The sequence below is a fragment of the Gastrolobium bilobum genome, unplaced genomic scaffold, assembly GCF_033153095.1.
Source record: "Gastrolobium bilobum isolate Gb01-03AN ecotype WA unplaced genomic scaffold, APGP_CSIRO_Gbil_v1 utg25931, whole genome shotgun sequence".
In the NCBI taxonomy this organism is placed as follows: domain Eukaryota; kingdom Viridiplantae; phylum Streptophyta; class Magnoliopsida; order Fabales; family Fabaceae; genus Gastrolobium; species Gastrolobium bilobum.
The window spans coordinates 31,509-53,475 of record NW_026896971.1 but is presented as its reverse complement, the minus strand read 5'-3'; the positions used below and the strand labels follow the sequence as shown (position 1 = coordinate 53,475).

General features: G+C 35.4%; 2 protein-coding genes across 4 annotated transcripts; both read left to right on the top strand.

Moving 5' to 3' along the window:
• Nucleotides 1-935: 935 nt before the first annotated feature.
• LOC133303115 (large ribosomal subunit protein uL6c) lies at nt 936-3,965 on the top strand. Its single transcript, XM_061502984.1, has 3 exons — nt 936-1,046; nt 1,995-2,303; nt 3,414-3,965. The coding sequence occupies exons 1-3, from the start codon at nt 1,012-1,014 to the stop codon at nt 3,748-3,750; spliced, it is 681 nt and encodes a 226-aa protein (XP_061358968.1). The 5' UTR covers nt 936-1,011; the 3' UTR covers nt 3,751-3,965.
• Nucleotides 3,966-15,542: 11,577 nt separating this feature from the next.
• On the top strand, nt 15,543-21,533 carry LOC133303114 (uncharacterized). Of its 3 annotated transcripts, none has more exons than XM_061502981.1 (6): nt 15,543-15,722; nt 18,945-19,519; nt 19,925-20,117; nt 20,308-20,372; nt 20,511-20,721; nt 21,041-21,533. In XM_061502981.1, exons 1-6 carry the CDS (start codon nt 15,543-15,545, stop codon nt 21,401-21,403), a joined length of 1,587 nt encoding a protein of 528 aa, XP_061358965.1. In that variant the 3' UTR covers nt 21,404-21,533. The 3 variants fall into 3 exon arrangements, with proteins under 3 accessions (XP_061358965.1, XP_061358967.1, XP_061358966.1); XM_061502983.1 differs by having other exon boundaries at nt 15,600-15,722; nt 18,948-19,519; XM_061502982.1 differs by having other exon boundaries at nt 15,689-15,851; nt 18,948-19,519.
• The last annotated feature ends 434 nt before the right edge of the window (nt 21,534-21,967 follow it).

The following is a 21,967-nucleotide window of genomic DNA, read 5'->3' as shown; positions in this document are numbered from 1 at the left end:
TCATGAAAAACCTATAACCTCTGTCCAAGTTAACCTATCCTAGTAGGATCTCCCCTCTTAGACAACGGAGAAGAACGCTTATTATTTAAACTTAAATCACTGCGTGTAATCTCGTAACAAACCAATATGAAAAAGGAACATCATGGACTGCACTTAGGAAGTGTACCCTCAAAGAATTGCTCAAATGTGTAGACTATTTATAATATAAACTTTTTACCATACTTTACACAAATTATTGTTTTTTCTTTGACGGGAAAACATATCATTCTTGCTTTAATCAAAGATTATAGTAATAAACCTTCTATTTGATCATTCAAAGATTATGGTATCATCATATATATTTTTTAAAGAATTTTGTTACCAAATTCATCCCTTGAAGACTAGATATCACCACATTAGTCATCTAAAGTTTTGTCATTAAGTTAGCCTCTCCCAAAAATACAAAACAATTATCAAATTGGTCCTTTTGTGTTATTATGAGGACAAATATGATGAAATTGGATAAAAAAAATCTTTAAAAGACTATAATATGATAATGCACTAGGATTTAGAACACTAAGTATAGGATGAGTTATATTTATCTTATGTTGCGTAAGATAAACAAGTTTTCTACACACACAAAGTGGATATGGGTCTCACATCTATTTTTCTCTCTCCTCTTACATGTGGGTTTCACTTGTAATTCTATTTCTATAATATGAGACAATCATTTTCCTACAACATAAGATAAATATAACCCGTATAGGATATACTCTGACATTAAATTAAAAAAAGAAGAAGAAGCAAATAACCCATTGTTTCATTGGAAAGATACTTGAGCATACTTTGATATTGGGCTTTTGGGCCCTAAATGGTAAAGTCCAAGGTCCAAGAAGGACAAGGCAACAAAATTTCATGGATCAGAAACCGAAATTACCGATCACCCCACTGTGGCAGATAACAGGTAGCTCATTGGATAAGGCATTTTTTTGTTCTTGGTGGAACCGAGACATTTCGCACGTTGCTGGAACAATGGTTTCCTCAGTTACTTCCTCTTTCCAAATCAGGTCAAGACCCTAACTTTAGCTACTGCTACCTTTTCTCTTTCTCTTCTTTGGTTCAGGTATGCAAACCCCATTTCTTCATTTCCTGTGTTTTGAAGCATCATCATGCTGATAAATTCATATGTTGCATTGCACTTCACTGTTGTTCATTATAATGGGTTATATATGGTTGTCAAGTGTTACATCTCACTGAAAGCAAAAGCACCCGTTATGGGATTCGGCTACCCTTTTCGTAAGAGCACACAAAGTCTCAAACTTTGAGGAAAGCCCAGTGTTCTGAACTCCCTCCATGTTTCAATACCTGAATGTAGTTTAGGATTATATGCTGGCTCAAGAAATTTATGGGTCTTTAATTGAATTTGGTTGTCAATTGAATTTGGTTGTCAAAATGCCCTGCTTGAAGATAATAATCTTGTCAATCTGTGCTTGGAATTCAATAAAATGGATGTTGCGCTGAGGATGTTTGATGAAATGCTTGTTAGTAGCACAGTGAGTATTTGAAGAATTATGAATCCGAATCTGTTTTCCATATTACAAGTGACATGTGCAGGCTTGCAGAGAAGTTCAAGTCCAACAGGGAATTCTTGACTAACTTATTCATGGGGAATATTCATACTTTTACTATTAAAAAAAAGGGCTTGGGAGATTATTCTTGTTGCCACTTCATTGGTTTCTTTTGGGACATTGCATTTTACTTTTCCTCGAAATTGCATTTTTTAACATTGAACACAAGACTATGAAGTGCAAAAATAACTTCTATATTTTAGGAGAACATCAAGTTAACCAGGCCTTGTATCTGTTTTGGACAATCTTGATTTTTGTTATTCTCTATTATCTTTTAATGTTTTCACATGATTGATATAATTTCTTAGTTGATGAAAATCTCGTTAATTCAAAGATAAGTATTTTATAAATTTGAGATCTCACTGGTAGTTTGCTGTTGTATTTCAGCAATTTGAATTCTGTTTTCTTGGGTGAGAGGAAAAAATTCAGAGTTTCAAGTGTTCCTGCTGTTCATATTGGTTTCTTTAGAAAGACTACAGAGTGTAAGGAATCACGAATTGGGAAGCAACCAGTTGCAGTGCCATCCAATGTTACAATCAAATTGGAAGGGCAGGATATACAAGTAAAAGGACCTTTAGGAGAACTTGCATTAACTTATCCTCGAGAAGTGACAGTTGAGAGGCAGGAGCCAGGGACTCTAAGAATTAGAAAGACAGTCGAAACCAGAAGGGCCAATCAAATGCATGGGCTTTTCCGGTACTTCAGTTTACTGAACCTTTATTCAATTGGGACTTGGGAATCTTTCATTTCTGTTTTTGTCTCAATACATGCTAATTGCCTTTGTGTACCTATGTTCAAAACTATTTTCTCAACACGCTTAAAAGAAGTAGGAAGAAAACATTTTATTTGATAATCGGAAACAAGAGATGTTGCCAATGTTTGTGACATCATGATTGTAAATTTATAACCTTTGATTCATTTGTTGGTGTTGCTTTATCATGAGCAATGATAATGAATTATTTGAGCTAGATGTTGGTAGTTAGTATTTTGTTAATAATTACTTAAGACATACCTATGATATTCAGATTTTATAATGATTAAAAAAGAATAGTGTATAGAAACCCAATGAATTCAGAGAATTCTTGGTTATTGGAACCCTGAAGGTTCTCGTTCTTTTCCTAGCCCCTTCTACAACAAACAGTCATTTAGAAATTTCTCCATAAAGAAAAAAAAAATGGAAGTAACTAATCATATTGGGTATAGAGTGCCATTAAATTTTTATTGGGAACTTCCATTTTGATGGTCCCCTCACTCTCTTGCCCCCTTTTCTTGTTGTGTGTGTATATGTGATGAAAAGCTTGTGTTCTTTGCAGCTTTTTAAAACTGGAGGTGGTGAGAACATCCATCTCACTCCCAGTGCAATTAACTTGTACAGTTAACCCTTGGTAGTTTCAGAGATTGGTTATTTTTTGTTATTAAACTTGAGATATAGTAGTATCCTAAAAGATTCAAGTTAGCCTTATACCTGCATTTGTGAATAGACTCTAAACTTTGCAAATTTATGCAGTGCATTTTTCAGATACTCTTCATTCACTTTTCATATGTTGTTGGGGGGAACTGAACTCTTGGCTACATAATGCTATTTTTGTTATTGTTATTATTATTATTATTATTATTATTATTATTCTAGTTCCATTACATGGATGGATGTTTTTCTTGTATGAGTGGAAACACAGGTTTCACCTTTGAAAGCTTAATTTGTGCGTCACAATTTGGAATCAGACAAATATAACTTCTGATTATTTTTCATTTGTCTATATGTTCATATATATGACTCTTATGCGGTTTGCATATAAATGTTATTAGGACGCTTACAGACAACTTGGTGGTTGGAGTATCTAAAGGTTTTGAAAAGAAACTTCAACTTGTTGGTGTTGGGTATCGTGCTATGATAGAAGGAAATGAGTTAGTGCTGAATCTTGGATTTTCTCATCCTGTTAAGATGAAAATCCCTGGTAGCCTCAAAGTGAAGGTGGAAGAAAACACCAGAATCACAGTTAGTGGATATGACAAGTCTGAGATTGGCGAGTTTGCTGCTTCAATTAGGAGATGGAGACCCCCAGAACCATACAAAGGTAAGGGTGTCAAATATGCTGATGAAATTGTAAGGAGAAAGGAAGGAAAAGCAGGGAAGAAGAAGTAATGGGGGTTTCAATTTTCCCTTTTTATTTATATCCTGTTGTTTATCCTCATTTGTTAGTAATGGAAATATTAAATATACCAAGTAAAAGAAATTCGTATTGATTAAGATAAGCTAGAATCACTTTTGCTTATGACATTTAAATCATAGCAAAAGCTGTCATTACAGTGAGCATGATAATAACTGTTGATGGATAAGCTGTCATATGTATGTTAAAAGCCAAGTTTTGTTTTTTTCCTTAAAAAAAATTTCATTTATAATCTTAAGAATAAAGAAATAATTTGTGTTTGATTAGAATTAATGGTATAAATTGATTTAAGAATGATTATGTGATTTTTTGTTTATTTATGGTAATCCCTTTTTGATTAATTGTAAATTTTCATCTAAATCCATATCAACAATTGCCCATTTTTTGGTTAGAAGGTTGAATTTAATTTGTTTGTACACTCACTATAATAGCACCGACATCCAATAATGCTTTGACATAATAATCTTTGTTGTCTTTATTTTAATTACGAAGAGAATAATATAATTATAAATAATGAATTAAAATATTAATGAATGTTGGTGCGAAATTCTTTTATCATAAATCTATAATAATTAATGCATATTAATTAAGGCAAAATCTTTTCTTATGTTGGAGTCAATTTTTTCTCCGATGCCTTAGTAACATTGTTATGGTGGATCCCACCAATTTCTTGAAAAAAAAAAAAACACTTAAAAAAAAATCATTGTGAGATAATGTTGGCACCTGACCTTCAATTTAGACAATCACAGCAATAAAGGCAATTACAGGTAGCAAGATATCAGTAAAGACAAATACTCAGAATGATATTATACCAAATAACCGTGCTGCTCAGATCAATGGCCTGAGTCAACTGATTACAATGAACAAGATGCAAATATTAATGAAAATAGCTTCGTAAGCAATCTATCCGATTCAACGGACTACACTCCTTATTCCATACACAGTCACTGAGTTACACATACTCAGTATCCTGCTCCTACTATTCTCACATCCTTTTTCTCCTCCCCCATCCCTATTTCATAACTAACTTATATCCTCAGCTCCCCTCTCTCCTTCCACGCTTCCCTCCCCATGTGCAGCATTCCACGTGTCAAGGGTCCTAACCAATTTCAGTTTGTCATATGCTTTCCTCCCTTGGGCTCTCCTGTAAGCTTTCCTTCTATGAACTATGTCAAAGAATGCAAGAGAGGGACCAAACTCCTCAACCACAGGTGCAGATGCAGGCCTATTAACATGTGCAGGCCCAACAGGTCCATCAGCAGGTCCATCAACACCCCCCTTCAAAATCCACCTTGTCCTCAAGGTGAAAGGTAGGAAATTGCATTTGCAAATTTACTAAATTTTCTCAAGTACACTCACAATCCGGCTAATCCTCCCATTTGACAAGTACCTATGTTTGTCCATCCGAGAGATGATGAGTCTGCAGCACCTCAGATGGCTGAACACGCAATTCCAACGAATCAGATAGACAACGAGGCAACTCCAAAACAGACAATGAAGGATGCACATGCCTCTTTAACTGGGACACATGAAAAACTGGGTGAACCTTTGAATATGAAGGGAGTTCTAATTTATAAGCAACCGGCCCCACCCTCTCCTGTACAGAAAAGGGTCCATAATACCGTGGGCTAAGCTTCTGATTCAAACGATTAGCTAAGGAACGCAGCTTATATGGTTGAATTTTGAGGTAGACCATATCCCCCGTATGAAACTCTTCCTCCCTTCTACCCTTATCGGCCTGAACCTTCATGCGCTGCTGTGCTAAGAGCATATTGCTCTTGAGTTCCTGCAAAATACCATCCCTGGCCCCCATCCAAGAATCCATAGCAACCATTGCAGTGCTGTTCGGTTGGAAGGAAATGACGGAGGGTGGATCCCTGCCATATAAAGCGCGAAATGGAGTCATCTGTATCGAGCGGTTGTAAGACGTGTTGAACCAGAATTTCGCCCATGACAACCATTTAGCCCATGCCTTGGGATGCCCGTTTGCAAAACAACGTAAGTAAGTCTCCAAGGTACGATTAACGACCTCAGTTTGCCTATCCGTTTGAGGGTGATATGCCGAACTGAACCGTAATTTGGTGCCTGTCAATTTAAATAGTTCAGTCCAGAACTTGCTTACAAACACACGGTCTCGGTCTGAGATGATAGACTTAGGCACACCATGTAAACGCACCACCTCATTCATAAAAACCACAGCTACATTTTGAGCATCGTAGGGATGTTTAAGAGTCATGAAATGAGCAAATTTGGTGAGTCTATCCACCACCACTAATATAGTGTCCATTCCCAAAGACTTTGGTAAACCCCCAATGAAATCCATTGAGACATCATCCCACACTTGCTGGGGAATTGGAAGCGGCTGCAAGAGACCAGCTGGCTTTAAATGACTGTATTTCTGCCGTTGACATATCTCACAGGCTTGAACAAAAACTGCCACATCTTTACGCATATTTTTCCAAAAAAATACAGCAGCCAAGCGTTTAAAAGTGCGTAACTCTCCAGAATGTCCTCCCCATGGGGACGAGTGAAATTCCTGCAAAATAATAGGAATATGAGGAGAAGATTTTGGGAGAACCAATCGGTTCTTATACCAGAGGCAGCCATTAATGACATGGTAACCCGAATGGGATTGTGCATCTAACAACAGGTCAGTAAAAATGGTTTTAGTGGCAGGGTCAAGTAGGATACCCTCAGACAATTTTTGGAGATCCGGGCTGGTAATAAGTGTGAGCTCCCTACAATCCATAACTCGTGACAGTGCATCAACCGCTTTATTGTCAGGTCCCGGCTAGTATTGGATCTCAAAATCGTAGCCCATGAGTTTAGAAACCCATTTCTGTTGCCCCTCTACCATAAGTCGTTGCTCCGTCAAGTATTTCAGACTCTGTTGGTCCGTTCTAATAAGGAAATGGCCCCTAAAATAAATAATGACGCCACTTATGCACTGCAAATACTATAGCTTTCAACTCCCGTTCATATACCGACAACAGCTTGTCTCTGTCAGAAAAAGCTTTACTAAGGAAAGCAATGGGGTGCTCAGCTTGCATCAAAACAGCCCTCATACCTACTCCCGAAGCATCCGTCTCCAAGACAAACAGAGCAGTGAAATCCGGTAAGGCTAAGGTGGGTACTTTCATCATTTCCTCCTTCAATACCTCAAAACAACTTTGTGCCTCAGCGTTCCATAGGAAACTATCCTTCTTCAGTAACTGGGTGAGTGGTTTAGCCAGCTGACCATATTGGGTAACAAAGCGTCTGTAATAGCCTGTTAGACCCAAAAAACCCCTGAGTCCCTTCAAATTCCTGGGAACAGGCCACTGTTTGATGGCTGCCAATTTTTGGGGATCTGCCCGCACCCCATCTTGAGAGATCAAATAGCCCAAGTACTCCAACTCCTTCTGAGCGAATGTGCATTTCTTTTCGTTAGCAGAGAACTGATTGTTTCTCAGAATCTCCAGCACCGCTTTCAAGTGTGCCACATGCTGTTCTTCATCGCAGCTGTATACTAAAATGTTGTCAAAGAAAACCAAGACAAATTTACGCAAGAATGGCTTGAAGACTGAGTTCATCAAGGATTGAAATGTAGACGGTGCATTTCTCAATCCAAAGGGCATCACAAGGTACTCGTAATGCCCTTCATTAGTACGAAAGGCAGTTTTTTCAATATCATCAACTCGCATGCGGATCTGGTTATATCCGGACTTCAAATCCAATTTGGAAAAGATTCCTGCCCCGTTCAGCTCATCCAGAAGTTCATCTATAACCGGAAGCGGAAATTTGTCAGGAATGGTGACCTTGTTCAATGCTCTATAATCGACGCAAAAGCACCAACTCCCATCTTTCTTCTTAACCAGAATCAATGGGCTGGAATAAGGGCTGCAACTTGGACGAATCATCCCTGCTGCCATCATATCCCTAACGAACCGCTCAATCTCTTCCTTTTGATAGTAAGGATAGCGATACGACCGAATATTGGGGATGGTAGCATCTGGCTTCAGTAAGATTTTGTGATCACAATCTCTGGACGGTGGCAACTCCTGTGGTGGTTGAAACACTTCCTTGTATTGTTGCAATAAATCAGAGATCATTGGAGTCACTTCCTGAGAATGAAGCACCTCCATTGCACAATACCCCAGTTCCACGTAATATCCTTCCTCTCATTTTTTCCAAGAACGTGACATGCCCTTATATGACACCCGACTGCAAGATAGAGTAGGGTCCCCCTGTAATTGAACAACCTTTCCTTGCCAAGGAATGCGAAGAATTCTCTCCCTGAAGTTAGCTTGAATGTTTCCCAGTTCTTCCAACCAAGAGTAACCCAGCACCAAATCAACATCATTAAGATGGAAAACATAGAAATCTTGGGTAATTGACAAACCTGGAAGTGTTAATTGCACCCCCTTGCAGAATCCCTTCCCCTGTACCTGGGTACCATCACCCACTCCCACACGGAAGCTTTTTGCATCATCAATCGGAATTCCCAACCGGTCCACTGTGCCGTCCGTAATAAAATTATTAGAAGCCCCCGTGTCTATGAGAACCACGACTGCTTGGTCATTTACCTTTCCCCATAATTTCAGTGAACGATTTGAGGTGAGGCCCACCACGCTCTGAACATTAAGCTGAAGAACTTCCTCAGGTTCCCCCTCTCTGTCGCCACGCACCACGTCTCCATCCGTCGGTTCCTCCTCGTCCTCATTCAACACCATAACCCATAAGTTAGGGTTCGGACACACATGTCCTGGACCAAAAACTCCATCACACTTGAAACATAAATTTCTCCGCCGGTGTTCAGCTACTTCTTCCGGCGAGAGACGGCGGTAACGGTTCCAGCCTCGCCCGCCAGTCGTCGCTCCTCCACCAGTTTGGGACGAAACCCCATTTTCGGATGTTACTCCTCCAACCCGATTCGTGTTGGTATGAGTGGCATTGCTTGCCACGGAAACCTGAGGAGAAGAATTCGAATTAGTAGAATTGGTGAATTGGGTTGTGGATCCTGGCCCATAATTTCCTCCCCTGGGTCCATTCCCACCACCCTTGGTAGACAAAGCCGTCCTTCCCCACCCAGTCTGATGGGCATTGGGCCCATGTCCCCCATGGCCCAACCCAGCATAAGTTTTACCCACTACTGAGTCCCTGTCCTCCACACGCTGTGCCATGACCATCATCCCCTCCAAATCGTCCGGTGAATGTAAACGGATCTCCGCCCGAATCTCCGGTTGCAACCCAGTCAGGAATGCCGCCTGCATCATCTCCTCATCGGCTTGCCTCAACGGCGCTGACAGGACCTCAAATTGTTTGCGGAACTCCGCCACCGTGCCTGCTTGCCTCAACTCCATCAGTGCTTCATACGGATTTCCTGAAGGTGAGATGTGGAAGCGTTGTAAGACCGCCATTCTGAACGTTGCCCAATCGGTCAATGGATTCCTTGGTTCCCACCATTGAAACCAACTAAGGGCTTCCTTCTCCAAACAAATTGATGTTGTCTCCACTTGTTCCTCCGGAGGGACTCTATAACGTTCCGCCCGAAATATCCAACCGTAAGGGTCCTCGCCAGAGAAGTAGGGAACCTCCACGCGACGCATCCTTTCCTCCCCTCTCCCCAATGGCCCCCTACCTAAGTTTCCATTAGGACCCCCTGTTTCTGGTCCTCCGGTAATTCCCCGCGGTCCCCTTCCTCCATTTTCCACCCGATTAAAGAAATCGGTCAATGCCTCCCTCATCTGACGCACTTCATTTCTAACTTCTCTGAAATGCTCCTCCATTCGGTCTGCCCTCCTCTCGACCTCTTCTACTCTATTTTCCATTCTTGTCCTGACCATACAGCTCTCCCCAACGACCGTAAGAGCTTTGATACCAAAATGTTGGCACCTGACCTTCAATTTAGACAATCACAGCAATAAAGGCAATTACAGGTAGCAAGATATCAGTAAAGACAAATACTCAGAACGATATTAAACCAAATAACTGTGCTGCTCAGATCAATGGCCTGAGTCAACCGATTACAATGAACAAGATGCAAATATTAATGAAAACAGCTTTGTAAGCAATCTATCCGATTCAACGGACTACACTCCTTATTCCATACACAGTCACTGAGTTACACATACTCAGTATCCTGCTCCTACTACTCTCACCTCCTTTTTCTCCTCCCCCATCCCTATTTCATAACTAACTTATATCCTCAGCTCCCCTCTCTCCTTCCACGCTTCCCTCCCCATGTGCAACATTCCACGTGTCAAGGGTCCTAACCAATTTCAGTTTGTCATATGCTTTCCTCCCTTGGGCTCTCCTGTAAGCTTTCCTTCTATGAACTCTGTCAAAGAATGCAAGAGAGGGACCAAACTCCTCAACCACAGGTGCAGATGCAGGCCCATTAACATGTGCAGGCCCAACAGGTCCATCAGATAACAAAAGATGACTTCTCCCCAACTACATGAGAAAATCATCTCCCATTAATTAAACTCATATTTACTTTACTTTTCTTTGTATATTGCATACCTCAGTTTTAAGATCAAGTATCCTTATATTGATTGTGCATTTTAGAACTCTTAAGCTGTTTTTGCATGAGATAGACTTGTACAATGATAATAACAAAAATAATTAAAGTGTGGCGTATGAGAGCTGAGCAGGTAAGGATGAGAGCATGCGTTTGATCTTTTTTCGGTATTATTTTTGGGAAGAATTTAAAGTCTTAATTTTGAATTCATCCCAAATAGAATTGCCTCTCGTGGAGGTCTCGGAAGATACCCGTGGTTTATCTAAAAAATAATAATAAAAATAATTAAAGGGTCAATTTCAATACATAATGTTCGGTCTTTATTTACTTGAGCCTAGTTTAGGAAGGAAATAGCCCCTTCCTGCCACTAATATGTTCACTTTGTTAACTGTTTTCTGACCACTCTCACTCTGTCGCTTTTCTCTTACTTCACAATACATTGATTAATCTCAAAGTGATTTGTTAGAAGTGAAGTGTAGTGGTTTCCGTCGTCTATACAATAAAGAGAGGGTGGCGAGTCACCTACAGAGTGCTCAAGTGCTTAGAGGGCAGTTTGATCATTTAGGGGTTCCTGAATAGTAATTTTTGTCGATGTGGTGTCCTCTAAGTTATTTTCCTATGGGAGGCACAAATTGGCTCCTGCTAGACTGTTTTTTAAATATTTTTAAATTTTTTTAATGAGTTTTGCATATTCTTTTTGGGAAATTCATCAATATTATTTGAAGGGTTAGGAGGTTTGAATAACTGAGATCGTGCCATTTGGTATGATCCATGAGTTCCCCAGGGATCTTCATGGAATTTGAAAGTAGGAAATCTGCAGAATTCATTAAAAAAATGAAAAACAAAACAAAATATAAGAGTAATTTTTCACGGGCCAGTCCGTGAAAGTAAACACCTCCCACTAAAAAATGACTTTAGGGACGTACCAAGTATATAAAATAAACATAGCAACGCCCCACCTAGTGAAATAGCGGTGCTTAGAGAGTGCAACGCCTGGGTGAATATTGAAATGGCCCAAGGTTCTTTTCTTATGGTTAGAGAGTGATGCAAATAGATGGTGGTGTGATTCTGTAGATAAGTGACTGTGTACCGTGTCAATGGTGAGGGTGTCCGTTTCATGTAATGAATAATGATAGGTTGTTAGATGAGAAAGCAAAAAAAAAAAAGTTAAATAATATGAATGTTTTGTCCTATGATGGAGCGTGAGAATTGGGCCATCTAATCATGGTCGATTCACAAATCCAGACCACCTTTCCATTAACCATTAAACTTTGTAACTAATTTTAACACAACCAAACTAGCTGCTATGATGAAAAAAGGAGGCAAAATAAACAAAGATAAATCAAGAATGTAAATCACACTAATTGTTTTTTTATTTTTAAAATATAACTAGAGTGATTTTTTTTAACTATTGCTATTAATTTCTTCTCTTTTGTTTTTTTCTTCAACCCAATTTGTTTCTTCGTTTAAAAAAAACGTCACTATTTTATATTTTATTTTAATTAAATACAAGGAATTAAACTTCTGTAAAAATTACAGGGCGGGCCTTTTATGCTGCCGGCCACGGCACGTGGTTCAATCATGTATGGGAAAGCAAGTTAACTATTAAAGTAAAATGTGTGTCATTTTAAAGGATATAAAATTGTGTCATTTTAAGAGAGAGAAAAAGATAGATAAAGGAGAAGAAAGAGTTGACCAAAAAAATAAAAGTGTAGGTTCCACTTCTTTATAAAAGTAAAATAATATAAGTTGTGTCATTTAAAAGTATAAATATTTTTCCTTAATTATTATTACGAAATTTCTTTTAGGTTTCAATCATGTTAGTTGAAAAAGAGGGCAACCTTTTAATCAGCGGCGAGCTTTAAAGTTTAAACCCAATAATTTCATGGCCCATCTACAAAAGCATTTTACGGTATTTCAATTTATATATAAGAGTTGAGTATATAAAAGTGAGAGTATATGTTTGATTCTTTCTAATATTATTTTTTTTAAAAATTTTAAAATTTTAATCCCGAACCTATCCTAAATATAATTACTTCTTGGGGAGGATACATTTAATTTGTCCAAGGCACTTTTAAACTTATAACTAATTAACATAGTTGGCTTTAGTTCTAACCAACAGGAAAGTCCTAAACTAGTTCATTATGGAATTTCAATTTTTTAAATATAATATTAATACTCATATTTAATCTATAACTTCATACAGACGATGAGTTCTTCTTCATTAGACTACGTCCACTACTCTTAGTGGCTTCAAATTTCAATATAAAATTAAGTTAAATCAAATTTCTGGATAGTTAATGAGAAATCTTCATTCCATTTATATGCATTTGGATCCCCATTTACCAACAAATATATTGGCTTAATGTTATAAAAACAATATTTGATTTCTTTTTTCACATATCTAATTTAAATATTTTCCTTAAACTCTTATTTTTATTTTTGGCTATTACATCTCTACATAGTAAATACAAATATAAAAAAATAAAAAATAATTTTTTTTCTGGTACACTTTTATGCAATGTTATTAAACCCGGACCGGTGATCGACCCGGTCGGGGTACCGGGTCAGTGGGTCACTGGTTCAAGCAATGGGTCACTGGTTCAAGCAGTGAGTCCTTGGTTCAACCGCATGAACCGGATATATATATAAATTTATATTTTATACTCAATTATATAATAAATATTTTGAATGGTACAAGCGAATTAAGAAGCAAATGTAGTTACCCAATGGGTGCAGCTTAGTTGGTAACTTGGCGCTGAGTTAGTGGGGTTGGATATGTGTTCGATTCCCGCTGAATGCATTCTTGGGGAGGGGGCTGAACCTTTAGCCATCACTGTTCCCCCGCACTCCTGATTAGTCCCATAACCGGCTCAAAGAGTTGAAGCTCGTGGGGATACCGGAGGGAGCCAACTCGTCTCAAAGAGATAATTAGGGTTGGGTAACTCTAAAAAAAAGAAAAAGAAGCAAATGTAGTTTAGTGGTAAAGACTATAATTTATATCTTCATAACAAGGGTTCAATTTCCACTAAATGCTATTTTGAAATAATTTTATTAAATAATATATATATATATATATATATATATATATATATATATATATATATATGGTGCATAATAACCAACAAATAAACTCAGCTTAGTGATAAGCTGTTGTTGGACATCCTCACAGGACTCAAGTTTGAATCCCAGCGGTTGCAACTTTGAAAATATTTTTTCAAAAATCGAGTTGAATTGTAAAATCGGGTCAAACCGTAGTTCTTGACCGGTTCACCGGATCAATACCGAGTCGATTGCTTGTCCGGTCTATTGCAAAAATCAAACTGGTTGATGGACCGGTTTCAGTCGGACCTGCCGGGCCAGTGCGATTTTCGCAACACTACTTTTATGTGACAAATTCAAGATTTTATTATGGAGAGTGAAATATCTTCTGCAAGTACTTTCCATTCATATCCACGCGCCATCTTTATTTTCAGGTATATATTTCAACAGATTTCATATCAAATCGAATCAATATTTTCCCTTTTTAGTTAGTTATTCATTTAAAGAAATTTTTTAATTTGCTTAATTTCTTTAATCAATACTCAAATTATTTCAGTAAACGTTAGGCATAATTGGATATTCATTTAAGGTTTGATGTTTGTTATTTTAAATGACATAAGTTATGTCATTTTAAGAGAAAGATAGACACAATAAATAAAAATTATTGGAGAGAGAAAGTGGATAATTTTTTTAATTTAAATTTTAAATAATTTTTTTTCTTGTGTCTATCTCTCACTTAAAATGGCATAACTTTATATTTTCATCAATTAAACCAAATTTTCAGATGTTTTAAAACTAAAAATTTCAAAAATATTTATTTTTATATTTTAATTTAAGTTTTAAGAATTTATGTATGTTTAAAAATATCTGTTCAATACACATTATACTTCTTAGTAGTTTAATAACAAGATCACTAAATCTACATTTATATTTTTGTAAAATGTATTGAAAGAAAATGTGTTTCTTGAGTATTATATAAAAAATGATTATTTTCTGCCTTTATCAAAGCAGAGTAAAAGGAATTTTGCACTTTTTAGGCTTCGAGAAAATTAGTATTTTCTGAATTATATGAAGCTAGTAAACAAACATCGAATCCATGGATATTTGAGCCCGAATATCCGGGAAAAAGTAGAATATTTGATGGAAGAACGGAGAAGATATACGTGCATAATTTTAAATTAACTATAATACCGAAAAATGGTTTGAATTCATTGTAAAGTCTCAAAGTATTAATTAATTAATTAAAGTAAATAAAAAACTTGCAACTTCACTAACTCTTTAATTTTTAACCACACAAAGAGAAAACAGAGTTTTCCTTTTTAAGATTTATAATTTAATGAGTTATAATTTTATAAGATGACAAACTTTTTTTTATTTATTTTGCATTTTATTTCAATAGTGGTTAGGTGGTATGTAGGTATGAGAACTAGGTTTAAGGAAATTTCGCAATTATAAGATTCAAAACCGCAAAGAAATGCTTGAGGAAAAACAGGTTGAGGCAATAACTAAAATTCCCAATTGATAAACAGAGACCACTGTACCGGTAGTTCTCCAACTTTTGTACTTTTCGCAAATTTTGGCCTTAATTTCCAAACGCCATTAAATACATGTGAACCCTTTCTCTTCGTCCCATTTAATTTCCTACCACTATAGTCTATATATATAAGCAATCAAATAAACACCTAACTGAGACACTGTGTAGCTGTATACTCACGAGATTTAACCTCAAAAGGTTTCACATCTCCATTTTGAATTGACACTTACCACTTTCCTTTTCTATTTTTGTCCTTTTGAATCTCCGATCTACAGTCCCTTAATATGTTAAAAAGTTACACATCTTTTTGAGACTCTTACTCAGACCCATTCACATATAACACGGGAAAAAATTCACAGGTTCATTTCTATCTCTCTGTCTTTCTGTTGGTTGTTGTGATCTTCTTCTATATTTATCTCATCAGTTAATTAATCACAACTGCATTATGTTCTCACCTGATTTTCTGTTTCTTCTTCAGCCAACCAGAACCCCGCAAAAAAAAACGAAACAGAAAAAGGGTCTTGAGGCGTTCGATTTTTGCATCAGACAGACACATCCAATTGGCCAAAACTCACCGACCCAATTGAAGAACCATTCCAAAGTTTGAATCTTTGAGTATTTTAAGGGACGAGAAGCTCGAAACCTCAAAAGGGTAGAGCGTGACAATAACATAGCCATAGAAGCAGAGCATGAGAGAGAACAACGTGGTTGTTGGGCAGGGACAAGAGAATTACGGATCAGGACCTTTTCGTCATTTCAGGGACGGAATCTGGCGTCCATTCATGAAATCGAGATCCACTGTCATTCTCGGCTTCCCCATCTTCCTAATCGTCGGCGCGTTGTTGTGCACGCGCTTGCTCGACACACATGTGAGTTTTCTAATACCTCTGCGTCCAATGTTGATTGGTTCAATGATTTTACTATTTTTAACGTTAGTTATTTGTTTCCCACGTTACTGTTGTCTGACTGAGACGGAGGCAGGGGAATTCCTCTGGAAGGTGAGTGAATTCCCTTGGCCCAAGACATGCATGCCCCAAAAATTGTCGTTTGCTTAGTTAGCCCACTACTTGATTGGTGTGCCTTATGCCTCGCCCAATTTCTTACCCATTATTTGCATTTTCAAATGGTAATTATTATTATTATGCACATGGTATGTAGCATAGAAGTCCATTTAATCAGTACTTTATATCACCTTTTTGTGTGTGTATGGTTTAGGCCGATGGACCTACAACTACAAACATCTAGGTTAAGAAATAAATGAAGGGTTTTATAATTTTAATTTAATATGAGAATTGAAATCTTTTTAATTTCTGTGCTTATATGAGTCCCATATACAACTTTTTATAACATATGAATTTAATGTACTTTTTATCTCTATGGTATAAGATTTCAATTCTCATGTAATTATAAAACCCATGAATGAAACTCTATTAAGGTAGTGTTGTTAAGATTATATAACAAAAATTTGATCTGTAAATAATATTTATAACCTTTTACATAGATAATTTAACAACGTACCTCTTTTTAGGAGTGTGTGATTTATGCTTATATAACTTAGAACTCTAGATTGCGCATAAATCTGTTTATAAATTAAATTAAATTAAATATATTTTACATAAATTAAAACATATTAATTAAAAAATTATGAGAATGACATGAGATTTTATAAAAGATAAAGAGTGTATGAGTGAAAGAAATGTCAGCTATTTAGGTGACTTAGTTGAAAGGTGTAAATGTGGTAGGTTTAACTCTTGCCAACAAAGTTAGGAAAGAGGATCTCACTCAACCTAATGATTTGACTTTGCCTAAAGCTAATCAAGTTTGAGTTTGAGTTTGAGTTCTGAAAATTAAAAGTAAAATTTTTTTGAGCTGAGTACGTGCCACATTTTGAATTGATTGACTGAGTCTAATGTTATGTAATATTTTGAAATTTATAATTTTTCTTAATAATAAAAATCAAATTATGAGATTTCTAGACTCAAATTAATAATTTTTTGCATAATAGAATAATATCTTTTATTAATATAACTCTTTAAAAATTATATTCTAAAATATGTCTTAATTTTTAAGTTTTGACCTTTAAAATTTTATGACGATATTATATATTTCATTTACATTTTTGGGATTTGTTAACTAGATTCTTCGTTTTATAGGAATTAATTATAAGTTGAGCCATGCCAAATTAAATTTGAATTAAAAAAATGCCTGATTAAAATATCTACATTCTAATATCACTGAGAACTTTGCTTTTTTTATTTTTTTTTTGACTCTTCAGTTTATGCTTCTTGATTCTGAGATAGGTTTAAGGCATGGAATGCGACTTGAATAATATAATACCAATATTATAATAACAAGAAAGCGACGTCGTTTTAGTTTAATTATTGAAATCAATAGGGTTTAAGGCTTAACAGGCGCCGCGAGTGTCGGCTAACCAGACATAGAAATTCGAAGATCGTGAGTTGTAAGAAGTATTTTGCATTCCACGTGTCCCTCAAATTTTATGACAGACCGAAAAGTGGGGTCCACTTATGACTTTCACTGATAATGTACAGCCACCTGTTTTATGCACATAAAGAATAAGAAATGTTTTTTTCATGTTAGATAAAATTTTTTATCTCTTCCAATCTGAGTCAGCATTTCTTTTTTCTTTTTCTTTTCTTTAAACCGTGGGATCTACCTAATTATGTTTCTACATGAGATAATATTATCTCATATAATATAAGAAAAACATTGCACATAAAGTATTTAGACCCGTATAACTTGTTTTGTAACCTTACATTATTAAATGGTGCTATTTTAAGGGGACCATGCTAGAACTGCACTGCACTCTGCACCTAACTATGACGCAGTTTTCTCGTCAAGTTTCTACTTTTTCTGACCCCTTTAAAGGTTTGGAGTAAGTCTTACGCTAACCTAATTTGCATGCGACAAACAGTAATTTTTGTTTTTTTTTAGTTTAACAGTCAAATTACGTGCGTGACGCGTTGTTGTTTGTATTGTGATTTGTTTGACTATTTTTATATAAGAGATTAATGTTATAAATTTTATTTTTTACATATTTATTAAGGAAAAAATTTATTCTTATGCAACAAGTAATTTTATTTTCAATAGATTCATTAAAAATTGTGACACTTTTTTTTATTTTTTTCTCATTTTGTAAATGGTAGGCCCATCATATATGTGTCTATAATATGAGAGATTTTCTCTCATATAACATGAGATTAGATGAATTCATACATTAAAGAATATTATAAATTTCATATAGGTCTCACAACATATTTTTATGTGTGTAGGAGATAAAATTATCTCCTACAACATAATAGACATTAATCCTTTTATATTCTTTTATTGTTTGACTTTATTTAACTTAGATACATATATTATTTGCATTTGATGCTTATCGATGGACTGTACAAATAAAATAATATAGAAAAAGTGATTGAGTTACTATAACATAAGTAGTTGAGTTATATGACACTTTTTTATATTATTAATTGTTTGATTACCAATTTATAGAATTAATTTTTTTTGTAATATCTATAGATGACTAAAACCAAATTTATTATAATACATTAATAACTTTATTTATGAATTATTTTATGCACAATAAAACTGAAATAATGAAAGAGGAGGGGTTTTCCGATTTTCTTTTTCACTTTTTGTGTCGTGAATAAGATTTGATAAAGTAACAATTTTTTTAGAGATTTGGGTTATCCCTTGAGTTATATTTTTTTGTCATGCACTTATACTGTTTGAATAATTATAGAGATATGAATATTTTATATTCAATTTTTATACTTGTGACATTACTTTAAATTGCATAATATTCTCAGAGCAATGTATGTACCTTGCCTAACTTGCTTTGTTGATGATGTATCGATTATCGAATAATTACATAATGCATTCAGAAAGTGTTACCAAAATTGGATATGTAGGCCGTAGGGGCAACGTTGCGTTAAAGCATTAGAGGTGGACTCTGATGTAGTTTAATTTGTCTATTTCATGTCTTCAATTGAATTTTACTAAATAAACAAAAGAAAACAATACTAATTAACACATTGTTCTTTGTGGCCATTTTGTGTTGTGTGTAGCAGGTCGTTTCCGGGGGTTCATCTACCAAACCAATATTAACCACTACATTATTTGACACACAACCTTACACAATCTCCGAAAAACCAAAGCCCAAAGAGATCCCATTGAACTGCGATGCATACAACCTCACCCGAACATGTCCCACCAATTATCCAATCTCAAGGGATAATCATCACCGTTCATCGAGTCCCACGTGTCCAGAGTACTTCCGTTGGATCCACGAAGATCTGAGACCCTGGGCCCACACGGGGATAACAAAGGAGATGGTGGAGAGGGCAAAAGCAACAGCAAACTTCAAGTTAGTGATATTGAAAGGGAAGGCTTATTTGGAGACTTATGAAAAGGCATTTCAAACAAGGGATGTTTATACTTTGTGGGGTATTCTACAATTGTTAAGGAGGTACCCTGGAAAGGTGCCTGATTTGGAACTCATGTTTGATTGTGTTGATTGGCCAGTGGTTTTAACAGATCATTATAATGGGCCTAATGCTGAGAACCCACCACCACTCTTTCGCTATTGTGGTAATGATGCCACCTTGGATATTGTCTTCCCTGATTGGTCCTTTTGGGGATGGTAAGCACATTTCATAACTTTTTTTTTCTTAAATTTAATTAGAGGTTAGTTTAGTCTAGAGTTTTCATGAAAATATATGATCTAACTTAAAAAAAATAAAATTAATTTCACTTAGCCTTAAGTTTTATTTATTTATTATAAGGATCTACAAAGTAAAGTCTAATAGTAAGGTTGTTCTTATTCTTTAATTTAATTTATAATTGACCAAAAAAATTATATGACTAAGAAAAGAGGAGTTTTGGTATGGTCATTATGGTATGCGATATGAGTTGGTATATAGCACGACAAAAATATGTTAAAGAATATAAGTTTGGTTCTTTTTATTTTGTGAAAGAACACTTAGATAAGAGTTAGCCAATGGTTAATATAAAGTATTTTAATGCATAATGTGTCTGTGTTTGATAGGCCTGAGGTTAATATAAAGCCATGGGAGATTTTGTTGGGAGAGTTGAAAGAAGGTAACAAGAGGTCAACATGGTTAAACAGAGAGCCTTATGCTTATTGGAAAGGTAATCCTGCTGTTGCTGAAACTAGACAAGACCTTATGAAATGCAATGTTTCTGACAAACAAGAATGGAATGCTCGTTTATATTCCCAGGTATCAATCTTATTATAACTTTGTTCTATGTATGTATAAAATATTCCCTTATTGAAATGAAATTAGACCTTATTTTGGATAAAAAAGATTATGTTCACCATCTCCTTTATAAACAAAAGTTATAAGCAAGATATTCTTGCAATAATGAAAATTACAACTAGCTTCTTAACAAATGAAAAATTTGTTCCAGGATTGGGGACGAGAATCACAAGAAGGGTACAAGAAATCAGACTTGGCAGGCCAATGCACTCATAGGTATAGCATTGAAAGTGATCACAAAGTTTGAATTCTTGCTTGCTTTATATAATTATCTATAGTAATATATTTTAATAGCTATTTGGATATGTATAGTTATCAATAAATAAAATTTTATTCCAATCATGATGTGTGCAGATATAAGGTGTACATTGAAGGTTCTGCTTGGTCAGTCAGTGAAAAATACATTCTGGCATGTGATTCTGTCACTTTACTTGTAAAACCACATTACTATGATTTTTTTACAAGAGGGTTAATTCCGGTGCATCACTATTGGCCCATTAAGGAAGATGACAAGTGCAGATCCATTAAATTTGCCGTGGATTGGGGCAATGGTCACAAGAAAAAGGTAATCTCAAAGTTTTGCTTATTCATTGATGTTAGAATATATAATTCTTACCAAATTTAATCTTACATACAATAAGATTTCACTTCTGAATATGTGGTTTAATAGTATGGATTATTCAATGATGGAAGGGACATTGGTAAAGAAGCTTAGCATGTTTCAACCCTTATATGATTGCATAATCTGTATATTATACTAAAATATGTGCTTATAGATCAAATAATAAACAAGAATTACTAATGTCAACCTTCTTGGAGTAGAGAAAAAAGCTGCTTAATGTTTTACTTCATCATGTCTCATTGCTATTTTTGGAATCCGTCAGGCACATAATATTGGAAAGGCAGCAAGTGATTTCATTCAAGAAGAGTTAAAGACGGATTATGTGTACGATTACATGTTTCATCTCCTGAATTCTTACGCTAAACTCTTTAGATACAAACCCTCTATAAGTGATAAAGCAATTGAACTATGTGTGGAGTCAATGGTTTGCAATGCAGAAGGATTGGAAAAGAAATTTATGATGGAATCATTGGTCAAGGGTCCTGCAAACACCAATCCCTGCACCCTGCCTCCCCCTTATGATCCTTCATCTTTGCATGCGCAATTAAGGAGAAAGGAAGGTTCAATTCAACAAGTGGAATTATGGGAGAAAAGTTATTGGGAAAAACAGAACATGAAATCTTAATGTATATTTTTCCCAATCTTCAAATGAACATATATTCATTTCTTAGATTAATTGTTTTTTATCCATCCACATATAGGGTTCTTTTTGGGAGATATAAATAGAATACACCTTATCTCATAGTTGGCTAAATAATTTGTATCATATTTGTGCGAATTATGAGTTTTAGACTCTACGAGAAATAGCATTTGGTTTGTTAACTTATATTGTTGAAGCTTGTGATTTTTAAATGCAAATGCACCAACAGAAGAGATATTGACAATTATACATAAATTTATGTACAAAATATATTGAAAATAAATGAACAACTTAAGCCTTGAAAATATTTTACATTTGTAATTTAGTTCCTGAATTTATTTCTTTATATAAGATAGTAGTTAGCTTGTGGGGATAGGGGGTTTAGGGTTTAGTCTTAGGTTTAGAATTCAAAATTTAGAAAAAGAGATAATTAAGGTTGGTATACCAAATTAAATTAAATATATAAAAGCTAATCCTTTTGTTATCTTACCTTCATCAAATTAAATAAAAACGGTTGACAAGTCATATATACTAGGTACGTGTACATTT